Consider the following 24,165-nt stretch of genomic DNA (forward strand, 5'->3'; position numbering starts at 1 on the left):
CTCGCATGTGAGAGAAACAGTTCGAAATGTACCACTGTGGACTTCCTCAAAGAAAAAGGGGCCTATAATGAATGATGCAATGAACCCGCACCATGCTGTCACCTTTGGCTGATGCAAAGGGGTTTCCACAACTTCCAGATCTGTTTAAATAGCGCCACCTGTCGGTGACAAATGTAACTATTCTGGCAATAAAATTTTTCATTATTAAAAAAAATCCTATGTCTTTCTGTGCATTTTTGTGTGTGGTTTTCTGTGAAAACTGCATCGTGCTACTGTCTATACTTTTCGAATGATTGAATTTTTACTTTTTCTGTTACTTTTGGATCACTCCGTATATATATAAAAAGTCATACCCCGACTTACGCAAATCTGGAGTTATGCGGTTTCTTATATGTACGTATTCCCCGTCCCGCTTCACCACTAGTTGTATCTTTCAGGTGCTGGCTGCATTCGCCAGTGTTGCACATGCTGTGAACAAGCACTGACGTGTTTCGCGCGGTCTCCATTCATACACGATTTTTATAGTCTACAAACCTTGCGATTGTTTAATGTTCAAGAAAAGAAAAACATTGACTTTGGAAACAAAACGCAACATTATTAAGAATTTTGAAGGCAGAATGAAAATTTGTGAGCTAGCAAAGAAGTTCGATCTACAGGAATCCACAGTAAGAACAATCATAAAAATAAAAGAAAGGTTTACATATTTTGGCAGACATAGATTCTAACGAGGAACGAATTGTAGCCACAAGGCAAGGAATAAAAAAATCATTAGCTTGCTATGAAGAAATTTTGCGTGACAAAAAAAAGACATTATGCTGTCAGACGAATCTATTAGATTTTATGAAACCATCGACATCAAAATAACTTTCTTTTTTTCATGTATGAAAAACTACAATTATGATTATATTTCTTAAAAAATATAGGTGTTTTTGTAAACCTTTGGTCCCAATTGTATGTTTGTATATATAAATTACATGCAAAAATTATACCCAGAGTTACACGAATTCGACTTATGCACTTTTTGTTGGTCCCCCCTACCGCGTAACTTCAGGGTTTTACTGTATATATTATTATATTATTATTATTATTATTAATAATAAATAGGTTTACTCGGTTTGATAACATATTAAAATTTATTTAATGACTAAAAACTGAGGTTTTGAGTAAAAAACTTTATTAATACACATGACTAGTTTTGTCTGAGCACAGACTTCATCAGGTGTCAGCGAAAAAGAACATAAAAAAAAATCAGAAATCCAGTATTCATATGGATTTCTACACAGCAGAACATAAAACAAAAGAGGTTAATGTTAAAATAGAAGAAAGAACTCTGGCTGTAGCAACATAGCTGTGCGTGCATGTAAGGTCTCGTGATTATATATTTGGCTTAATTCTTTATCCAAGTGTAAGCATACAAAGTTTGTACCTGAAATATTTTCAGCACTGGGGGCAACTAGTGGCAAAGGTAGGATAAGTTCTCATCACTTGCCTTAGTATCTCCCATAATACAAAGCACATGTCGTTATGGGTATGTATAATGCTATGCATCACGGGAAAGGTCACTACCCAGACTGATTTCGATCTTTATTGAGGTCTCGTCAGTGGGAGCTAGACCCAGAGGTGGTGATACTAAGGTGCAAGTGATTGAGAAGTCATATTTCCATATGCCAGTTGCCAGAAGATGTCACACCTTATTATTAAAATTCTCTGGATTAGAGATAGTTGATGGAAGTGTTTTTCACTTGGCTGTGTTACCAGTTAGATATTTGACTTAATCCTTTATCCAAGTGTAAGCAAACTTTGTTTGCACCTGAAATATTTTCAGGACTGGGGCAACTCATGGCAAAGGTGAGATAAGTTCTCATCACTTGCCTTAGTATCTCCCATAATACTAAGCACATATCTTTATGGGTATGTATAATACTATGCATTATGGGAAGGGTCACTACCTAGATCGGTTTTGACCTTTATTGAGGTCTCATCGATTCACCTACCTACAACTTATCAAAATACCTCGCATCCTCTCTGAAATGCTTCACAGGAAAATCTTCTTCCTTCATTAAAAACTCATGAGACTTTATTTCCAAGATTAAAGACTTCAAAATTTCAAACTCAGATATCATGGCAAGCTTTGACATTGTGTCCCTTTTTATAAATGTCCTTACTGACGAGGTTCTTGCTCTTGTAAAGGACAAGATTTCAAAAAAGATCTCTGCACTACTATCGCACTATGTTAAATCATCATCATCATCAATTCCTGCCATGTACCCTCAAGGGGTGTACAGGATATGATAGTACTACATGAAAAATTTACATCATTACTAACTTCCTATCTACAATTTTCCTCCAAATCAGTCTGTTATTTGTCAAGACTCCAACATTATAAGATCTTATATTTCTGTCATCTAAGGCACTTCAACAACCTCCAGATTATCTTACCACCTTCTTGATATTTATTTTCTATGTTCTTGCCAAAGTCCTGCCATGACTTTTGTTTAGCTAGTTTTACACAGTGTTTCGCTTTCTTACATTTGTCTCTGTATTCTCTAAGAGCACAAGCTGACTTATTTGCCAGGAACTTTTGATATGCTTTCTTCTTTTTCTTCACTGCCTCTATAACTTCCTCTGTCCACCATGGAGTTCTGATTTTTCTATCCTTGCAGACAACCTCACCACATGCCTCTCTGGCTGAATCAATCAGGCTTTTTTTTAAGTTTTGCCGCTGAATCTCCAAGGTTTGGTTCTTGTTCTCAAACTCTTTCATTTTTTTCCCAATAATCTTTGTGTATTTTAGTCTACAGTTCACATCTGAGAGCTGTTCAACTTTTATTTGCTTTAAAACTTTGTTACATATCATTCTTTTCAATATGAAATTCAATTTTATCCTGCTCAAGACTAAATAGTGATCGTTTCCAATTTCAAATCCTCTGTACACTCTGGTGTCCTGCACCAGGGAGAAAACATCACTCTCAACAATGACATAGTCATTGAGACTTTTCTTATTCCATGCCTCTTTTCTCCATGTGAATTTGTGCACATTCTTATGTTGGAACATGGTATTAGTAATAACCAGTCCATGTCCTGAGCAGAAATCCAACAAGTATTTAGTTTTAAATACTATGGCTACTCATTGTTTTCCTTGATTGTGATTGCCTGAATATAACATTTATTGCTCAGAAAGAGCTCTCCAGTTTTTGTCTTTTTTGTTTCAGTCACCCCTATTATGTCGATCTGGTACTTATCTAATTCCTCAGCTAACTCAATGTCTTTGCTATTCAGGCTTCTTATGTTGATAGTACCGATCTTTAACTCTGGTGATAATTTGAGTTGGGGTGTGTTTTAGGATTTGTTCCAGTAGCTGACTTTTTGCTGTTCTCCCTGGTTCCCTGGCAAAAACAATGGGGCCTTGTTTAACTGGGTGACGTCCCAGCTGGCATGAAATTTTGTCATGTTGTACCATCATTTCGTATATTGGTTTAAGCCAATAAGAATACAATTTGGTTGGCTAAATCCCAGATTTCCAGCCCATCCTCGTTCGTTCAGTATCCAGGTAAATACCGAGCAAGATCTTTGTTGTCAGACGAACAAGAACTTCAGAATGAACTCAAACGCGAAAAATCCATTGAACTCTATCTAGAAGAGCATAAAAGAGACATTTCTTACAATAGAACTCATGCCAGCACCTTGTCCAGCCATGTATTATTTTCAGCAAACTAATGAAGAAGGCCTGCAACATCAAATATGCTGGGATTTAACTAACAACGTTCACAGATCTTATGACGAATTAGAGAGATGGATTCTAGAATCTAAGGAAATCATTCTTAATCCCGTCCATATCAATAGCAACCTGAGCTATAGTTTGCCAGACTCTCACAGCTCTGCCATTCAGTACTGGAGATCACGTGACCTTACACACACGCATATCCATGTTGCTACAGCCAGAGTTCTTTTTTCCATTTAAACATTAACCTCTGTTGTTTTATACATTCTGCTGTGTAGAAATCCAGTATTTGTATGGTTTTCTCTGATATTTTTATGTCCTTCTTGCTTACACCTGATGAAGTTTGTGCTCAGACGAAACTAGTCGTGTATATTAATATTTATTAATTAGTAGTTTAATAGTTTAAACTACTAATTAAGGTTTTTACTCAAAACCTTAGTTTTTAGTCATTAAATAAATTTTAATATATATATATATATATACTGTATTTTCCGGTGTATAAGACGCACTTTTTTTACCTTAAAAATTCATCTTAAAAATGGGGTGCATCTTATATAATGAAGGTAAAGATTGTTTCCTCTTTTCAAAGTCATATGCACTCACTTTTATGTTCCAAGATCTTTGTAGGCCGTTAATGGTGCAATCAAATTGATACGTGACTTGTAGTGCATCATTGGCTAAGAACGGAGAGCCTCTATTCAAGTTTCATAATATCTTATCCGAGTAATCAGTTACCGATGTTTATCAGTATTGAGTTGACGTGTTGAGATTTTTTGTGTTCAGTTTGATATTTCCCCGTAGATTTTAGTGATGGAAAAAAACAGGCGACATTCATATACTTTTATGAATTGCAGTTATGAAGTTACAAATTGCAGGTTGTAAAATATGCGGAAGAACATGGGAATAGGGAAGCTGAAAGACATTTTGGATCTATGCCTACAGAAAAAACGATTAGAACTTGGCATGGTCAGAAGGAGATTTTAGATTTGCGTAAAGAAAAGTGCGCGGAACGTGGAAAAATTGTGAAGTGGCCAGAACTAGAGACCGAAGTTTTGAAATGGGTGCAAGAAAATCGGCAAAATGGAATTGCCATTTCAACAAAAATGATTCGTACACATGCAGTCAAAGTAGCCTGTGAGCATAACATTGAAAATTTTAAAGGTGGTGCATCATGGTGTTACCGTTTCATGAAACGCAGTGGACTTTGTATGCGTACAAAAACAAAAATCAGTCAAAAAATGCCAAAAGAATATGAAGACAAAATTATTTCTATATTATAAGAAATTAATGATGATAGAGAAGAGTCAGATGACAATGACATGGGTTTTGCAGGTTTCTGATAGGTCAGTTTACTATTAAGAATTACCTATTATTTTATCCAATTTTTTTTTTTTAAATCATACTTTAAAGTTTCGGCTTTTTCCAGAAAATAGTGTTAAATTTCTTGGGTGCGTCTTATACACCGGAAAATACGATATATATATATATATATATATATATATATGCATTCTTGATCTTCTACTTGGTTGTAATGATACATTTTAGAGAATAAATTTTAAATGACTTTAAACCGAGATAAAATATTAAATTTTAATGATACGACTAGTTTCAGAGTTCAAGCCTTCTTCAGGTATCCACTAAAGGTAGAACACAGTAATAAAAAATTGAAGTTACCAAAAACTGAGAATTACAGGCAAAAAATGCAATACATAATTGACACAAAAACGTTGTATTTTTCAAGTCGTTCTATCTAACGTTCTATTGTTTGTTGTATTGAAATTGAACAACTTTCTCTTATCTTTAAACAAAATGGATATTCTGAAAAAACAATTAAGAAATTTCTTCTGGATCCTCCTAGGCAGCATACTATGGAAACTACTGATTTTAAAGGTACCATCTCAATACCTTACATTAATTCACTCTCCTATAAATTGGCTAAAGTCCTCAAAAAATACAACATCATGATGTTTTCACTACACTCCCTAAAGTCCGTTCTCTTATAAGCCATCCGAAGCCTATTCATCATAACCTGAAATATCCAGGTGTTTACAAGTTATGGTGCGTCTGTAATATTCCTTATTTTGGACAGACTAACAAATCTGTTGAACTGCCTATTGAGGAGCATAAGAGAGACATCTCCTTTCTTTTCATACCAAAGATCACATGCAGCTGTGCTATACAGTCATGTTCTTTTCTCTAATAACCCTCATGACGATCTACAGAGTTACTCAATTTGCTGGGATAAATCCGAAAACATTTTCGCTGTGGTGATGAGTTTGAAAGGAAAATCGTTGAGTCCAGAGAAATCCTCCTTAATCCCGAACATTTGAACAGCAATTTGAGTTTTAACATCCCTGATAGCCATACTGCAGTTGTTCAATACTGGCGCTCACGAGAACCTACAAGCACGCATAGAACAACTTGAAAAATACAATGTTTTTGTGTCAATTATGTGTTGCATTTTTTGCCTGTAATTCTCCGTTTTTTGTAACTTCAATTTTTTATTACTGTGTTCTACCTTTAGTGGATACCTGAAGAAGGCTGTAAAAGGCTGAAACTAGTTGTATCATTAAAATTTAATATTTTATCTTAGTTTAAAGTCATTTAAAATTTATTCTTTAAAAAAAAAAAAAAAAAATATATATATATATATATATATATATTGTCTCATATTTCTCCTTCTGCTAATCCACTATCTGCCATTAAGATGTTTTCTTCTATTCCCCCCCTTGGAATTCTGCATTCTTCCCTTCTGCTATTGATGGTTTATCAGCTATTATTATTGTGACTTAGATGGCTTCCATTCTGAGCATACTTGTGACTTTTTTTTTTCTTTTCATACCAAAAATTGTTATAAATTCTGCTGTTGTTTGGAATTTGTGCTCTGGGAAGTATTTGCTGTTTACTTAAGGTTTCCTATCCGTCATCAATCTTAATGGGTTCTGCCAGGGTGTTCGCACGTTCTGTGAAAGTTCTGAGGAAAAAGGAAGAGAAGCGATGTTCACAGATAACCTCCTCTTCCTACCACCATATGGAGTGAAGAAAATATTTCTTACTTCTACTACATCTTATAGTTTTTGTTATTTGTCTCACATTTTCAGAACTGGAGATTTCTATTCTCAAGGTTCTCACTCTGCAAGGGGAGGATGGCCGCTAGAAATAGGCACTATCTCCAGTTCTGGAATAGGAACTATCTCTATGTTAAATGTTAAAGGGGAGAAAAAAAAAAAATTAAGGTCTGATGACTTTGAAGAATTCTATTAAGAAGTTCTCCTTACTAGTATTGAAGTCGATAAAACCCTTAAATTTTGTGCTACAGTGTAGTATTGGCATAGTAAGGAAATTTTTCACTGATAGAACAGTGCAAGAAGAAGAAGAAGGGATCAAAACTTATCTTACACTATTAGCAAGGAATCCTGTGGCAGCAAATAGACAAAAGAGGTACTCAGCAAGGAGGAGAAGTGGACCAAGACCTGCCCTGCCTTGCCTTATGCTAAATGTTCCCCAATAATAGAAATCTGTGAGAAGTGGAAAATCCCTCCCAGGTATAGGGCAGGTAAAAACAAATTGCCAGTGTGTGTGTGAAAAAAGCAGTTGAAAAAATGATCTTATATTAGGCAGAACCTGACAGATTGGACTAGTGTGCTCCACTTAAACTGCAAGAAATGAGAAATAGCAAATTATAATATATAATTTTGTGATATGGTAGGAAATAGAATAAAAGAAATGGTTGGAAACAGACAAAAGAATGCCAGGATCACCATACATTGATGATAGGACATAAAGGATTGATAGCATACATAAAGCACACAAATCAACAACAACAATATGAAAAAGTACATATGTAAACAATAATGGGAAGCATATAAGAAAGAACTAGAGGAGTGTGAAATTATAAAAATGAAAATGCAGAACTAACTTTTAATTTTGAAATATTTATTGTCTCTACCATTAAAATCAAAACTAAGCTAATAACTTCAGCAGTCAGTCAACTTTATGACTAATTATCTATAAAGAGGGAGGGGACACATGTAATGAAGAGCTGGCCTGAATTACCCTAAGAAGAAGAAGAAGAAGGAAAAAGTGTTTTGCACAGTTGGTATGAACAAATCGCAGCTTCCTAATTGGAAAGTTCAGTTTGTTCACATCAGCTGTGCCAATTATAAAGTTACTGCTGAAATTTTCTGGTTCATTTTGATTTTAATGGTATGCTGATACTATATATTTAGTTCACTATGAAGATTTCAAATAAATTATTACATTATTATGAACTACTGTAACATTCATAATTGTGTTTAAACAATTTCCCCTCTATGTGGGGCACCTGTTCGTGGTGGAGGGGACTTCCCAGTGATGGTACTGGCCTTTTTCATTCTCCATCTTTTTCTTTGCTTTTCTTCCCGTATTCTTTGCTCTACTTCTCCTGAATCTTTTTTTTTTCACTATCTTTTTTCAGACCACCATCACTGGGATCCAACACCCTGCCGCCGTGTTTGCCATGCGGTGCGACCTGTGGACATCCGGAAAGCGGGATCCTGGTAGTTTTGCACTACTTTGGCCCCTGCTTCGGCAACACAGGTGGTCCTGGATGGCCCAGCCAGGATCAATCAGCTAGTGGGCTTGCCTGCAAGGGTCAACGGTGTTGCAGTAAGTCTCTCACCCCATGGTCCAGGAGTGGGATCCTAGATCTGTTGCAGTGCCAGTATAGCATCCAGGGTAGCCCTGGCGTTCCACTCCTGAGCGCAGTCTTTGCTTGCCAGGTAGGGAGCGTCCATATGTGGCTCTGTGGTGGGTGGGGAGCTCTGGCGCCGAATTAAAAATTCCTTAAATATGAATTCTTCATCCTCAGATGTTTCAGGGACCCTAACAAAGTCCCAACCAAGTTCTGATAATATAGGCACAGCATATGGAAACAGAAGTAAGAAATGTACCAACCTTTTTAATCATTCATGCAACAGGTGAAAAACTAATTTGGAAAATGTAACCCTTTTTTATCCAGAAGGGTTTAGAAGAACTGACAGGACCTCCCAAAACTGTCAATAAATTGTTTTCTGTGGTGATATCCTCGTGGAAACAATGTGCAAACAATTCCGAGAAACTGCTGAGAGCAACGACAATGGGTGGAATACAAATTGCAGTAACACCTCACAGAACACTCAATTCCAGTAGAGGAGTGATATCAAAATGGAATCTTCTGAGGTTCCTGATGAGGAGATATGTTCAGAGCTTAAAGATTAAGGATTTAAGTGTGAGGGTGTGAGGCGCATCCTGATACGCAGGGATGGTTGCCTGTTCTCAACCAAGAACATCATCCTTACTTTTGATACACCTAGGCCTCCGACATCTGTAAAAGCAGGGTATCTCAGCTGTCCTGTTAGAATGTACATACCTAACCCGCTGAGATGCTTTAAATGTCAAAGATACGGACATCCCCAAACTGCCTGTCGTGGTTCTACTGCCTGTGCCAATGTGGTGGTAAAGAACATGAAAATAAATCTTGCTGTGAAAAAAAAGCTAAATGTGTCAACTGTCAGGGAGATCATCCAGCATACTCTCGTGCATGTCAGAAATGGAAAGATGAAAAAGACATACAAAACATTAAAACAGAACAAAACATAACATATCAGATGCAAAAAGAAAGCAAGCCACCATTACACCTGTTCTACGTTCCTCTTATGCTGAAAAAGTAACAACTAAAAAAGTGCCAACAGCAACTCAATCATGTATGTCTATTCCACCATTTGATAATTTCACCATATCTTAACTTTACGATCACAAGTGCTTCTCTGTTGAGCACATTAATCACAAGACCTATGGCCTTACCCCAGAGACAACTTCAAAAATGGTCCCATTCAATGAAAACTCATCTGTCAAAAAAATTATGGTGGAGACTTCACTCAAAGATAAACCACCAGACACTCGCACAGAAAAACTGGATACCTCGATACCCACTAAAAGCAAACTAAACATACCAACTGACCCTAACACATTTAATGTTTTGAACACTCTACCAGAGGAAGAGATGGACACTGGCCGTTCATACTTCTCTAAAACAGTGGATAAATATAAATCTGACAAAGGTAAGCCCTCAACCTCTCGAAAACCAGACAAGTCAATAAAATCAAAACAATAGGAAAATTTTTACAATGGAACTGTTGTGGGATCTGCCAGAATATTGACGATATCAAGATGTTGTTGCAGAAACACAAACCTTTTTGTTTCTGTCTACAGGAAACTTACTTAAGACCCAATGAGGACCGTACCTTTAGGAATTTCACTATTGTACATAAAGATAGAACTGGAGATGGTCCTGCCCATGGAGGAGTAGCTATCCTAGTGGGCAGTCATACTCCTTTCCATCAGATCCAACTTAATACTTCTCTGGAAGCGGTAGTGATTCGCTTCTCTGTGGGATTCCTTATTACAGTATGTTCAATTTATTTACCATCAAATGCTGAGTTAAATGAAATTGATCTTGATAACCTTATCTCGCAATTGCCTGAACCCATACTTTTGATGGATGACTTTAACGGTCACAATACTCTATGGGGTAGTGCCAACACTAATAGACGAGGTTGAATCATTGAAAAAATTTTTGATGATAATAACTCTTCCCTTCTAAATAATAAACCCAATACTTTCTTCCATATGCCTACCTGCTCATATTCTGCAATTGATCTTACAATCTGTTCCCCTTCCATTCTTCCACTGCTCATGTGGGACATTGAAGAGAACATATATGGAAGTGATCACTTTCCTGTTCTTTGTACAATGTCTTCACAGGAACCATGTTCACCCACATGGATACCTATATGGAAAATGGACCTGGCTGGCTGGAACACTTTCTCTCATCTTGAAAAATTTAATGCTGATGCCATCAGTCAAACACCTATCAATGAAGCTGTAAAATATATAACAGAATGCATTGTCCAGGCAGCAACAACCTCCATCCCAAAAACATCATCTCGTTTTCCAGTCTATCCAAAGCCTTGGTGGAACCCAAAATGTCAGGCAGCCAAAAAAGATCAACACAGAGCATGGAGCATATTTTGTAGATACCCCACTACATCAAATTTAATAACTTTCAAGCGTGCTCGAGCCAAAGCATGTTTTGTAATATATCAGAGTCAAAAACAATCATGGATCCAATTTACTACATCAATTAATCAAATGACCAGTCCAAAAATTGTATGCGATAAAATCCAGAAAATGAAAGCAGATATAGTACACATTGTTTGTCCACCTTAGACTATAATGGAAGTGTTCTCGCTGATCCCAAAGCTATTGCAGATACTTTGGGAGAAACGTTTGCTAAAATCTCAGCAACAGCTTCATATTCTCTGGAATTTTTAATACTAAAGGAGCAGCAAGAGAAACAAAGACTTAATTTTTCTACCAACATTCTTCAGCCATTTGTCAAGGAGGAACTAAAAAGAGCTCTCCTATAACCTCATCCTAGTGCAGTAGGACCTGATGACATCCATTATGAAATGATAAAACATCTACCATCATCTTCTATGGATCTTCTTCTCTTATTATACAATAGAATACTTGCAGAAGAAGAGGTTCCAAATTCTTGGCATAAGTCATTTGTCATTGCTATCCCAAAACCAGGAAAAGATCCAACACAAGCAAATAATTATCGACCCATTGCTCTGACCAGCTGTCTTTGTAAGATACTAGAGAAAATGGTTAATGCCAGACTTCTCTGGTATTTAGAAAGCAACAGTCTTCTTTCCAATACACAATGTGGTTTCCGTAAACATCGATCAACTTTAGACCATTTAGTTCGGTTAGAAACTTGTATAAGAGATGCATTTCTGAAGCGAGAACATCTTGGTTTTTTTTTTGACATGGAAAAAGCTTATGACACAACCTGGAGATATGGCATATTAAAAGACCTCTATAACCTAGGTCTCAAAGGACACCTCCCTATATTTATTAAAAACTTTCTGTCCAGGTGAACTTTCCAAGTCAGAGTGGAAGTATGCTATCTCGACCATATCTTCAAGAACAAGGTGTTCCCCAAGGCTCTGTCTTAAGTGTAACCCTTTTTGCTATTAAAATCAACTCAATCATTGAACAGCTTCCTCCCACTGTAGACAATGCAATGCTCTATATGTTGATGACTTCACAATATACTGTTACTCATGTAACATGAGGGTAATTGAAAGACAATTTCAGCAAGCAATTGATCATGTCTCTCTGTGGGCTCTTAATAATGGGTTTAAGTTTTCAACAGAAAAAAGTGTCTGTGTACACTTCTGTCGAAAACGCACTCATCACCCAGATCCTTAACTAAGAATGGGACCTACTGTTATTCCAGTAACTACAGAAACCAAGTTCTTGGGACTCATTTTTGACAGAAAACTCACATTTCTAGCATACATTCATCAACTAAGAGAAAAGTGCAAAAGAACTTTGAACCTCCTTTGCACTCTATTCTCTACTGGGTGGGGTGCTGATCGAGCTTCATTGCTCTATCTTTATCGTGCACTTACACGTTCAAAGCTGGATTATGGGTCCCGAGTCTATGGTTCAGCAAGACAGAGTAACCTATGATGGTTGGATTCCATCCATCATCAGGGTGTACGGATAGCTACTGGTGCCTTTCGCACCTCACCCACTCCAAGTCTCTATGTATAAGCAAATGAACCGGCTCTATCACTTCGACGGAAACAGTCTCTTAATTACGTCTAAAAATAAAATCTCTCCCAGATCACCCTACATGGAATAGTATCTTCTCTCTGCATTGGGAAGCTCAATATCACACACATCAAACTGCTATACATCCTTTTGGTATGCATAATAAAGAAATTGTGCAAGCTGTTAGTATAAATGTTGACAACATTAGCTACACCAAACATAACAGCATTCCTCCATGGCAGGTTTGCACACCATTCTGCAACCTCTCACTTTGTCAGCTACAGAAATCTTATACACCCCATCATCCATTTACCTGCAATTGTTTAATGCACACAGAGCAGCACACGCTGATTTCTTACCCATCTATTCTGATGGTTCGAGAACTAACACCTCTGTTGGCTGTGCTGCTGTGTTTCCTGACATTATTAATCTCAAATCAGATCCCACCAGACTGCAGTAATTATACAGCAGAGTTACATGCCATTCAGCTTGCACTTGTGCATGTAAAAGAAAACTGCTACCAAAAGTGTATAATTTATATAGACTCATTGAGCTCTTTACAGGCTATCTCCTCTCCTATGTATAATCCTCATCCAGTACTTTATGAAGTGCTACACCTGCTTCACAAAATGAAAATCTTTAATTTCGATGTTCAATTCTGCTGGATTCGATTCCCAGCCACATCGGAATCTAAGGAAATGCAGCTGCTAAATCAGCCCATACCTTCTCCACATACTATTTGACAATTCCATATACAGACAACTTATAAGATCAAAGCTAATTGCTCAGTGGGAGTTAACATGGCAAGAAACATCAACAAACAAATTATATAACATTAAACCTGAAATTAAACACTGGCATTCTAGTCAACATACAAAGAGAAGGGAGGAGGTTGTCCTTGCTAGGCTCCGCATAGGTCACAGTCACCTTACACATTCTCATTTACTGAGAGATGATGATCCTCCCATAAGTGAGAGCAACACACATCTCACTATTCATCATATTCTGGTAGATTGTCAAAAATTTACATGAGAGAGGAATGAAATTTTCACCTATCTAACCGAGCCATATACACTCAGGGAAATTGCATGATGTTTTTAATTTTTTAGAAAGAATTAATTTGTACAAACACATTTGACCATAAATTTGTTTATATGTAAATACTTTTTTTTTTTTTCTCAACTTAACTTTTATACATATATATTATTCATTAGGTTAAATCTGACTAATTATGTATTACCATGGGCCTTGATCTTGTATATTTGTATCACCCTGCTGTAATATTGTTAATATGTAAATACCATAATGCTAAACTTAAATTTTATGCATCAATGCTGTATAATAATTCCTTTCTGAATCTTTAAGTGTTAGTATAATAATGTTTGTTGTAATCTTACTAGATGTAGACACTGCTTTCCTTGACTTGTTTTGTATATACATATGTTAACCTATAGTTATCTATTTATGTACTGCTGAGACCTCTGCAGTAATTTTGTTTATATATAGATACTGCATCACTTAACATACATTTTGTGTATGCATCTTATTTACTACTTTATTTTTCGAATAATCATTAGTGCTGTAGGGCATCTTACCTATTTGTGTACTTTCTAGTAGTTCTGTTTGTATGTATTCTAAATTCTGTTTCTACTGCATTGCTAAATTTAATTTTCATCCATGCATATTGTATAATAATCCCTTTTTTCCTATTTTTGTACTGCTATAAAGGCATCTATTATAATTTTACATATATGTAGATTACTGCATTCTTTCATATATTATGTATTAACATATATTGTTAACTATTTTTGCACTACTGTAATAACCTCTGACCTTGTGTGTTGCTGTGCCCTCTGCAGCAGTTCTGTTTACCTAGAGATGCTGCTTTGTGAAACTAGATTCTTGTACAGACATATTGTTTACAATTCTGTAAATACTAATGTTGTAACCTTTAGTATGGCACAGTATGACCTTTGTAGTTTTTGTGCCAAATAAACTATAAACCAAACCAAACCTGGATTTTTCATTTTCAATTTCATACTCTATATCTCATTATCATCAGATCCTGATATGTTCACCTCAGGTGGCACACAGGATATTATGATAGTACTACATGTAAAGGTTATAACATTACTAACTTGCTATCAACAATATTCTTCCAAATGAATCAGTTATCTGTCAAGACTCCAGTATTATCAGATCTTATATTTCTGTCTTCTAAAGCACTTCGTATCGTATCACTCCACCAAGATATTGGTTTTTCTCTGGGACTTTGCCCTTCCATCCAGACATCAAACACTTGTTTTGATAATCTTCCATCTCTAATTCTGTTGAAGTAACCATACCACAAGATTAGGTCTGTTAGCTCATTCCTGCTAATAAGGTAAAGTTCTTCCTAATATACTTGGTATTAAGGTTATGATACTGCTGTTTGTTGATGCCATCTGTTCACTTCCTAATCTTTCGGAGAACTCATATATATGGTCTCCAGTCCTTAAGTGTTATATCAAACACAGCTCTTAGATCCAAAATTAGAATTGGTTTGAACACTGTCTTGTATATGGCTATTTTCGTGTTTTCACTAATTCTCCTGACCATGCCAGCTTTGCTTACTCAGTTGTCTATTTCCATATCCATATTTAATTTGCAATCTTCACTAAAAATTGTGTCTAAATAGCAGAAATGTTTTACTTCTATAGGTTTTCTATTCGAGATGCAGCTAATGTTTTCATTGTTTCTGCCTATGTTCATAGTTTGGTCTTTTTATTGTTGATTTTTATACCAAATTTATTACAGCAGTTATTTCATTCATATAGGGAATCCTGCAGTTATGATTGATTAATTTAGGAATATATATATATAATATCAGTTTCCTTCATGATGTAATTTAAACAGATGATGAAAAACAGTGAAGATAATGTATGCCCTTTCTCACACCTTTAACATCAAACCATCTTCCTATACCTCCTATATTTCTAAATTCTGACTTACAACTCAAATATAGACTATGTGTGCTTAATATAACATCCCATTTACAATAATTTTAGCTTACTAAACAGCTTTTCTCTTGGCACATTGCATTTTCCAGATCTACAAAACTTAAATACGGATTCTTGTTACATTCCCATGATTTCTTAACTAATTGTCTTAAAGTGATAATTCTGACAACTCTTATTTGGCATAAACTTGTTCTTTTCCAGGACTTCCATTCCAAAATTTTTCGTAGCCTTTTCTCAGGTAATGTTGCATAAACTTTACCAGGAATACTGAGTAGGGAAATTCCTCTAAAATTCTCACATTCAGTTATTTCCTTTTTGTAGATGACTAATATGAGAGCATTACTCCAATCATCTAGAATTCAAACCTCTAACCAGGTTTTATGAATTATATCATGTAGCCACTGTAAAACTTCTTCACTTCCATATTTGATCATTTCTAGCTGAATATCATCTACTCCAGCTGCTTTTTCACATTTCTGGTCGTTGATTTTTTCTACTTCAAATTGCTATGTACTCCTGAATGTATTTTCCTCTAGAATGTTTTCTACCACTGTGTTGTCACTGCTTGTTTCATTTAGCAATTTTTGAAGTAATTACTCTAGACATTTAGAATATCTTCAATTTTGAAGTCCCCTTTCTCATCTCTGATTCCTTTTACAGTACTTTTATCTCCATTTCTAAGCTTTTTTGATAGCATTCAGAATATTTTGCCACCTTCCTGATACTTATTTCCTACATTCTTGTCAAAGTCTTCCTATGGCTTTTGTTTACTACTTTTACACACAGTGTATCAATTATGTGCATTTTCCTTTGCATTCGCTTTAGGGGCACACACTGACTTACTTACCCAGAACTTAGTGTATTCTTTTTTCTTTTCCTTGACTTCCTCTTTAACTTCCTGAGTCCACCATGCAGTTATAATTTTTCTATCCTTGCAAATTCCCTCACTTCATGCCTCTGCTGAATCAGTCAATCTTTTCTTCAGATCTGTCATGGATTCTTGTTTTCAAACTCTTTAATTTTTTTCTTGAATAATATTTTTTCATTTGAGTCTATAGTTTTCTCAGTAAGCTACTCCACTTTAATTTGTTTTAAAACTTTTCCACTTTTCTTTTTAGTATGAAATTCAGTTTTATTCTGCTCAAAACTGAATGGAGATTACTTACGATTTCAAATTTCCTGTATATTCTTGTGTCCTGAACCCGTATGAAGATATTGTTATTAACAATAACATATTTAATGAGACTTTTCTTATTTCTTATGTCTTCTTTCTATGAATTTGTGCATATCCTTATGTTAGGACATGGTATTCCATCTTGTTAACTGTTTCAACAGTTTCTCAACATTCCTTTTTCTTTGTGTTAGCTGCATTCGCTAATGCTCAAAAAATTCTTCTGCTTCTTCATTAGTAAAACCTGCGTGACCATAGGCACAAAAAATTTTCATTGCATCCAGTTTCCTGTTCTGATATTTACCCACATCGTTCTATGTGATAGTGTCTGCTATTCAAAATTATTCTGTGTTTAGTGTCGAATTATTATATGGGAATCTTCATAGAATTAGAAGACTCGTTGCAGGTGTATCATTCATACATTGGCTATTATTAACACACACACACACATATATATACACCGTAATACCTATCATACTTCTTCTTGAATTCATTCACTGACAAAGAATTTACAATGACCTCTGGCAACACCCTTACTAACCTACAGTCTTACCATAAATACTTACAACTTTCGTACATCCCCCCGTACCGCCCACAGAATTGCACAAGCGTGGTTCAGTTAGTTGAGAGTTGTCTAGCTGTATGAGTTACATGAAGTGGGGAGATTATGAGAACCATGTAGCTGTAATAACACTTCACAAGGTTGGAATGCAGTCACCTGGTATTTTCCACATGCTAAAAACACTTGGGGTCAGTAGGATGCTTGTGTATCAGCACTTAATTGTTATAATGATACAGAAGATGTATCTGACTGCCAAAGAACAGGTCAACCATGCTGCATCAGGATGCAACAGCTTGTGAAGGCACATCTCCACTGTAATTCTGAGAGAATACAGAAAGTGATGTTGCAAGAGATGAATGGCGGAGGTGTGCTTTCACAGCTTGATACACCTTGATGAAGGTTAGTACATGTGACAGTTTTGCAGATCCAAAATGGTGTCACATGTACTAACTGGTGACCTGGAGGTGAGAGCCTTTCGTTATACTGAACACTTCCTAACACCACAACTTATGTGGCAGAGGGTGATAAAATCAAAGGTACTTCTCCAGTGGTATGTGAACAACAGACACAGAGATATCTACTTCACATGTGAGAAGTAGATATCTCTTTGTCTGTATTTACCCCAAATGATCACACAGCATGTGCCATAGTGTTGAGGATTCAAAGTCATCACCCTGCATTACTGATCGTTTGGTGTGCATGGGTGTTGGTGATGTATCAAACCATATCCAAGTTGAATTTCTATGAGAAAGGGGTTAAAACCTTTGTCAAGGTGTATCAGGACACTGTGCTGGAATCTGGTACTGCTCCTGAGCAACATTTCGTTTTACGGTAAGCAGTGGACCTTCCAAAAGGACTCAGCCTGTGCATACAAGGTGAGGACGATACTACAGTGGTTGGAGGTGAATGTTTCCGACCACATATCACCATCTGAATAGCTGTCTGGTAGTCCTGATCTGAATTCATAGGACTTCAAACTGTGGTTGGAGTTTGAGAGAGAGTAGCCTATAAGAAATGACACCCCAGCATTGCCAGCCTGAAGGTGGATTTGGGGTGAGTAGTAGCAGTGTTTCAATTGGATGTTTTTTGTGGCACCATCAATATTTTGCTTCACAAATTTGAGGTGAGCATGAATGGAAAAGGGGGACGTTTTGAGCATCGAGTGTTACTAAATGCACATTATATATGTGGTTTGTATGTGCTGAAAGCCTGTAAATGATTTACTGATAGATTAAAGGTTTATGCACTGTTCAAGTTGTAACAGTATTTATAGCTAGACTTAGTATACTCATACAGCTTCCAGTGATCCCTTGTTCCTCCTTCCTACCTTGTACTGAAAAAATGCTTCAGTATCATCCTATAAAACCCTTTTAATAACTTAATGCATCTATCATGTTTCCTCTTTTTTTTTGCACTTCATCTAATTTTTGAAGCCTAAAGACTGTCAATCTGTTCTTATAGGGAGTATTCCACAAATCTGCCACAATGTTAGTTGATTTACTCCACTACATACTCATCCCTCTGGAAGCCGATGTGACCAGATCTGCAAACAGTTCAAACGTGGCCTTACGAAGGGTTTATAAAGGGGAATGTACCTCTCTAATATCTGCTTGTCAGTGTGTTCTTCATCAGCCACATTAGCTGATGTGTAGTTTTGGCCACCTTTACAGTATGCCTCTAAACTTCAACTTCCTGTTTGCAATCCCCCCCCCCCCCCAAATTCCCAGACTCATCAATTTCCTACAGTTCACTCATAATACCGTTTAATGGATTAACTACATCACAAAGAGACATAATTAAACAGCAGATTTAATTGTTTAAATATTTCATCTCTGCCACAGACATATTCACGAATACAATATTAAAATTGTTAATAACACACACAAAAAATAAGTGGAAGAAATGAAATTAGACTATATGAAGACTAAAGTCTTATGAGATGCAGTGTCCTCTATGGGTGCTGTTGGCTAGTCCTAGATGTTGGGTGAGAGGTCTTAAAAATAAATTTCCCAAATCGTGGGAAGTTTAATACAACCATATTTATTGAGATTAGGCTGTTTTTTATTTTTATTTTTTTTAATTTTTATTTTTTAATGTGCTAATGATTTTAAAAAGTCTTTAAAATTTGTATTTACTGTGATGGAGCATGATCCATTTCTTCCATCTGATTCTGTGCAAGGTATCCAAGGTATGGTCTGCTAGACCTGACTGACCATAGTTGTTGAAGCAGATTTTTTTGTACATTTAGGCAGATGTTAGTAGATCTCTCAGTCTAACCATAATATAAGTTGAAAATGACCAAGCAATCTTGTCAATACTTGGAACAGAGAGGGGAGGAAGTGGATCCTTAGGAGAATGGAGAAGGGAAGTTTCTTTAAGTTCTGGCTATTTTTTCTGAAGTGCCCTGAATATGGGGAATAGTAATGGCATTACTGTAGTCTTTAAGTTGAGAGGGATGTGAGGAGGTGTAAGGGATAGATAATTTTGCAAATAAAGGCAAGTTCCATTGTAAGGGAAGTTTGGGTGGAACAGAGGTTGGAGGCACTGTTGACAAGGGTTTGATGACGCTATATTATTGAGAAGTGGGGGGGGGGGGGGATGATAAAGTTTATGGATCTACCTGTGTGGGTGGGTTTTTGTAAACTTCAAAAGAAAGGGTGTCATTAGAGTATCAATAAACACAATTTTAACATTGTATTCCTGAAGAAGTCTCTGTGACAGAGACAAATTATTGAAATGATTGAACTCGTTGTTTAATTTCTCTTTGTGCTGTAGTTATTCCATTAAATTTTATTAAGAGTGTAACTAGCACCTAAGCCTCAATGCTTGTTTCATGTTCAGTTCCATCACAATTGTACACTTTGTGTGATCTCTTCTTCTTCGCAAAGTGCATCACTTTACACTTAGCCATGTTACATGAATTAGGAATTATATGCAAAAGCTACCTATATGAATTACAGGTAGCTTTTGCATATTAATTAAAAAAAACTTAATACAGAGATATAAAGGGAGTTTGAATAGTTTTTGTTAATAGTTAATATGAAAATAATACTTTCAGCTAAATATGTATATCTACATTTTAAGAAATAAAAAAAAAAAGGTTATTCTTATCATCATCATCAAATTCCTGATATATACCCTCAAGAGATATACAGGATATGATAGTACTACATGAAAAATTACATAATTACTAACTTCCTATCTACGATTTTCCTCCAAATCAGTCTATCTGTCAAGACTCCTCCAACATTATCAGATCTTATATTTCTATCTTCTTTTTACTGTATCAAAAATTGCTACAGTAAAAAGGCACTTTTTACTGTATCAATCCATCTATAACTAGGTCTTCCTCTGGGTCGTTTTCCTGCCAATCTGGCAGAGAACACTTGTTTTGCCAATCTTTCCTCACCCATTCTGTTTAAGTGACCATACCATCTGAGATTAGCTCTGCTAACACATTCCTGGATGCCGACAATGTCAAGTTCTTTCCTAATATCCTCGTTTTTAATTATTGCCATTGATGCCATCTGTTCACGCCTCTAATCTTTCTCAGGACTCTCATGTCTGCGGTCTCTAGTCTTTGGTCTAGTGTTTTACTTCTGACCCAGCTCTCAGATCTATAAGTTAAAGTTGGTTTGAATACTGTCTTGTATGGCTAATTTCTCTCTTAGATAGAATTCTTATTATTTTTTAAAGAATTTTTCACCTTTAGTTAAATTTTCATTGCATATTTTGTATTCTGTATGCATTTAATAAACATTGTATTCTGTATGCATTTAATAAACACCAGATATAAATTATTGTTATTAGGTACTTGTCTTATACACTCTACCTGTCCCAGTTCATCAGCTTCTAGCAAACGAGCAGTAGTTTCAAGTTCACGATGTAAAGCTTGTTGGCTAAAGGTATGCCTTCAAAAATTTACTGTTGAACAAATGGTTCGTGTTCAAATAATGAAATTTGTTCCACGGCTTGAAGCACCACCTCATTATCCTTTGATTAAAGGTATTGTATAATTATTAACATATTTCGTTTATACTTAATTATTTAGTTTGTCATTTCCATATTTCTTTCTTTGATTATTTATTTTATTAATTTATTTAGAAATATGAAAATCTGTTTATTTTAAACAGTTAGTTTTAAAGCTTCTACCCATGAAAGAATTCTTTATAATTACTTAATTGTAGATAGAATTATTTACAATGATTTGAATTGTAGGAAGAGTTTTAAATCAGTAAATATTGAAGAAATTTAAAATGTAAGAAAGCAAAGCACTGTGTAAAAATAACTAAACAAAAGTTATGCGAAAACTTTGGTAAGAACATAGAAAATAAATATCAGCAAGGTGGCAAATATTGTCATCATCAAATTCCTGACATGTACCCTCAAGGGAGGTGTACAGGATATGATATACTACATGAAAAACTTACATCATTGCTAACTTCCTATCTACAATTTTCCTCCAAATCAATTTGTTACCTGTCAATATTCCAACATTATCAGATCTTATATTTCTGTCTTCTAAGGTACCTTTTACTATATCAATCCACCTATACCTTGGTCTTCCTCTGAGTCTTTTTCCTGCCAACCTGGCAGAGAACATTTGTTTTGCTAATCTTTCCTCTCCCATACTGTTTAAGTGACCACACTACCTGAGATTAGCTCAGCTAACAATGTCAAGTTCTTTCCTAATATCCTCGTTTTTAATATGATATTGCCATTGATGTCATCTGTTCACGCCACTAATCTTTATCAGGACTCTCATATCTACCATCTCTAATCTTTGGTCAATTGTTTTATTTCTAACCCAGCTCTCACATATACATAAGTTAAAATTGGCTTGAACACTGTGTTGTATACAGCTAAGGTAGCAAATATTCTGGAGGTTATTGAAAAAGCTTAGAAATGGAGGATAGAGTACTGTAAAAGGAATCAGATATGATAAAGGTGTCATGAAAACTGAAGATAAAGGTATTCTAGATGTCTAGAATAATTATTTGAAAGACTACTAAATGAAATAAACAGCATCAGCATGATGGTAGAAAACTCTCAACAGGAGTGCAGTCAGTAATTGGAAAAATTCATCAAAAACCTGAAAAGTGGAAAGGCAGCCGAGTAAATGAAATTGGGCCAGAAATGCTCAAATATGGAGGTATAAAAGTTTTACAGGGTCTGCATTGCATAACTCAGAAAGCCAAGCCAGTAGATCGATTTCCAGAGGATTGGAGCAAAACTTTCATAGTACCCATCTATAAATAAGAGAAATAAAACTGAATGTGAGAATTACAGGGTATTTCTCTACTGAATGTTTTCCTGGTAAGATTTTATACAAGTATACTTGAGAAACGGCTAGGAAATATTATGAACGCGAAGCTTGGTGAAGAACAATCTGGATTCAGGCCAATAGAGATTGTCAGGATCAGATTTTCACTTTAAGACAAATAGCTGAGAAATCTTGGGAATATGACAAGAATTTGTATTTAAGTTTTGTTGATCTGGAAAAGGCATATGACAAGGTCTTCAAAACGCTTCAGTTGTATGGTGTAAATGGGACATTACATCAAGCAATACATAGTCTTTATTTAATCTGTAAGTCAGCAGTTAGAATTGAAGGAGGTACAGAAAGATGGTTTTGTTAGATCTGAAACGGGCGACCTCACTCTAAATGAGGTCACCTTTCCAGAGTCTAACAGAAGATATCCATTAAATGAGCATACTTATCATTTGGCACAATTTAACTATGTCTTAAAAGAAATGGCAAATTAGAATAAGAACTGTTTGTATTGTAGTAAGTGTGTTTATACTTTAATGTAACTGTAAGTCAACAAAAAGGGCTCACATGAGAGTAATTATCAGTGAATTTTTACACGTGAAAGAATGCCAATAATTCGGTAAGAAGGGGCAAAGGTCAACCAATACTACAATAGCAGCGTAAACGTCCGTGGGTGCTACCTCTAAGAAAACATCAAGATGCATGCATTTCCGGAATTGGAAAGCCCCATATGAGGATCGGTGAAGTCACCCAGTCGAGAATGAATCTGAAGGGCAAAAGGAGAGAACAAACTTGGAAAGGTGGTGCTCTTGGGGAATATAAAACCTGCAACACAGAATTGAAACCACCCCGTTTTGTTTGTTCCTGTATTCTCACCGTGTGCTTCGAGTGGTCATCGTGATTCATTTCTTATCCTTAAGAGCTGATCTCTGAGAAATCCCAGTATGGCACCGCCACAGCACATGGCAAATCTTGAACGCAGGCCGTTGGTAAGGAATAGCATCGATGGAAATCCTTAGTTAAGAAACCGAGCACCTGATCCAGGGAGAGCACGTGATTCCCACATGGCAACAGAACTAAGGCAGCCAGAACTTCGTAGGAAGGAAGGACGGAGAAAATCTCGAGAGAACCTAAGGTAGTGTAGTAAGTACTTTTACATATTCTAGTACTTTAGAGAACTTGACTAGCAGAAACGGAAGAAAGTGTAACTCGAATTTATGTCAAGGATAAGTATGAAGAATTATTATATGGGTGAATGACTCTATACCATGGAATATGACTCTATACATATTCTAGCCCTTTAGAGAACTTGACTAGCAGAAATGGAAGAAAGTGTAACTCGAATTTATGCCAAGGATATGCATGAAGAATTATTATGTGTGTGAATGATTCTATACCATTAGACTGTATTTTGAGAACTATTAATTTACTGGAGATTCTGTCGTGACCTACTTGAGGGAGTTAATAATGTGCCAATACCTAGCTGGCTCCTATTAAGTTGTAAACTAAATATTTGATAAGTTAAAGGAATAGTATTGTAGAGATTAAGAAATCCGTGTTTATCTAAGAATGAGAAAGTGAGAGAAACGTAAAAGTTTTAAACTAGCATTAATATCAATTTTGTCTTTGTATTGCAATTAATTATGAATTCATTAAATTTGTTTGTTACCTTCCATGCTTGCTTTTCTGACCATGTTGACTGACCTAGACCCTTCATAAAAATACGAACCTGGTGATCATATAATCAAGGAAAAGAAGGAGTAGCCATAGTATTCAACATAAAATACAAGGCTA

The 24,165-nt window shown here is 35.8% G+C and overlaps 1 protein-coding gene across 1 annotated transcript in view; it reads left to right on the plus strand.

Annotated features, from left to right (window-relative positions):
- Positions 1 to 21,115, plus strand: part of LOC150093936 (uncharacterized) — a 64,350-nt gene extending 43,235 nt beyond the window's left edge. The window contains exon 4 of the mRNA XM_090412923.1: positions 20,910 to 21,115. Coding sequence (XP_090269049.1) covers positions 20,910 to 21,115 — 206 coding nt within the window. The remainder of the gene's footprint in view (positions 1 to 20,909) is intronic.
- Positions 21,116 to 24,165: the final 3,050 nt, after the last annotated feature.

The sequence above is a fragment of the Typopeltis vanoorti genome, chromosome 23 (genome assembly GCF_054136105.1).
Source record: "Typopeltis vanoorti isolate ZY-2024b chromosome 23, IOZ_Tvanoo_1.0, whole genome shotgun sequence".
Lineage (NCBI taxonomy): Eukaryota > Metazoa > Arthropoda > Arachnida > Uropygi > Thelyphonidae > Typopeltis > Typopeltis vanoorti.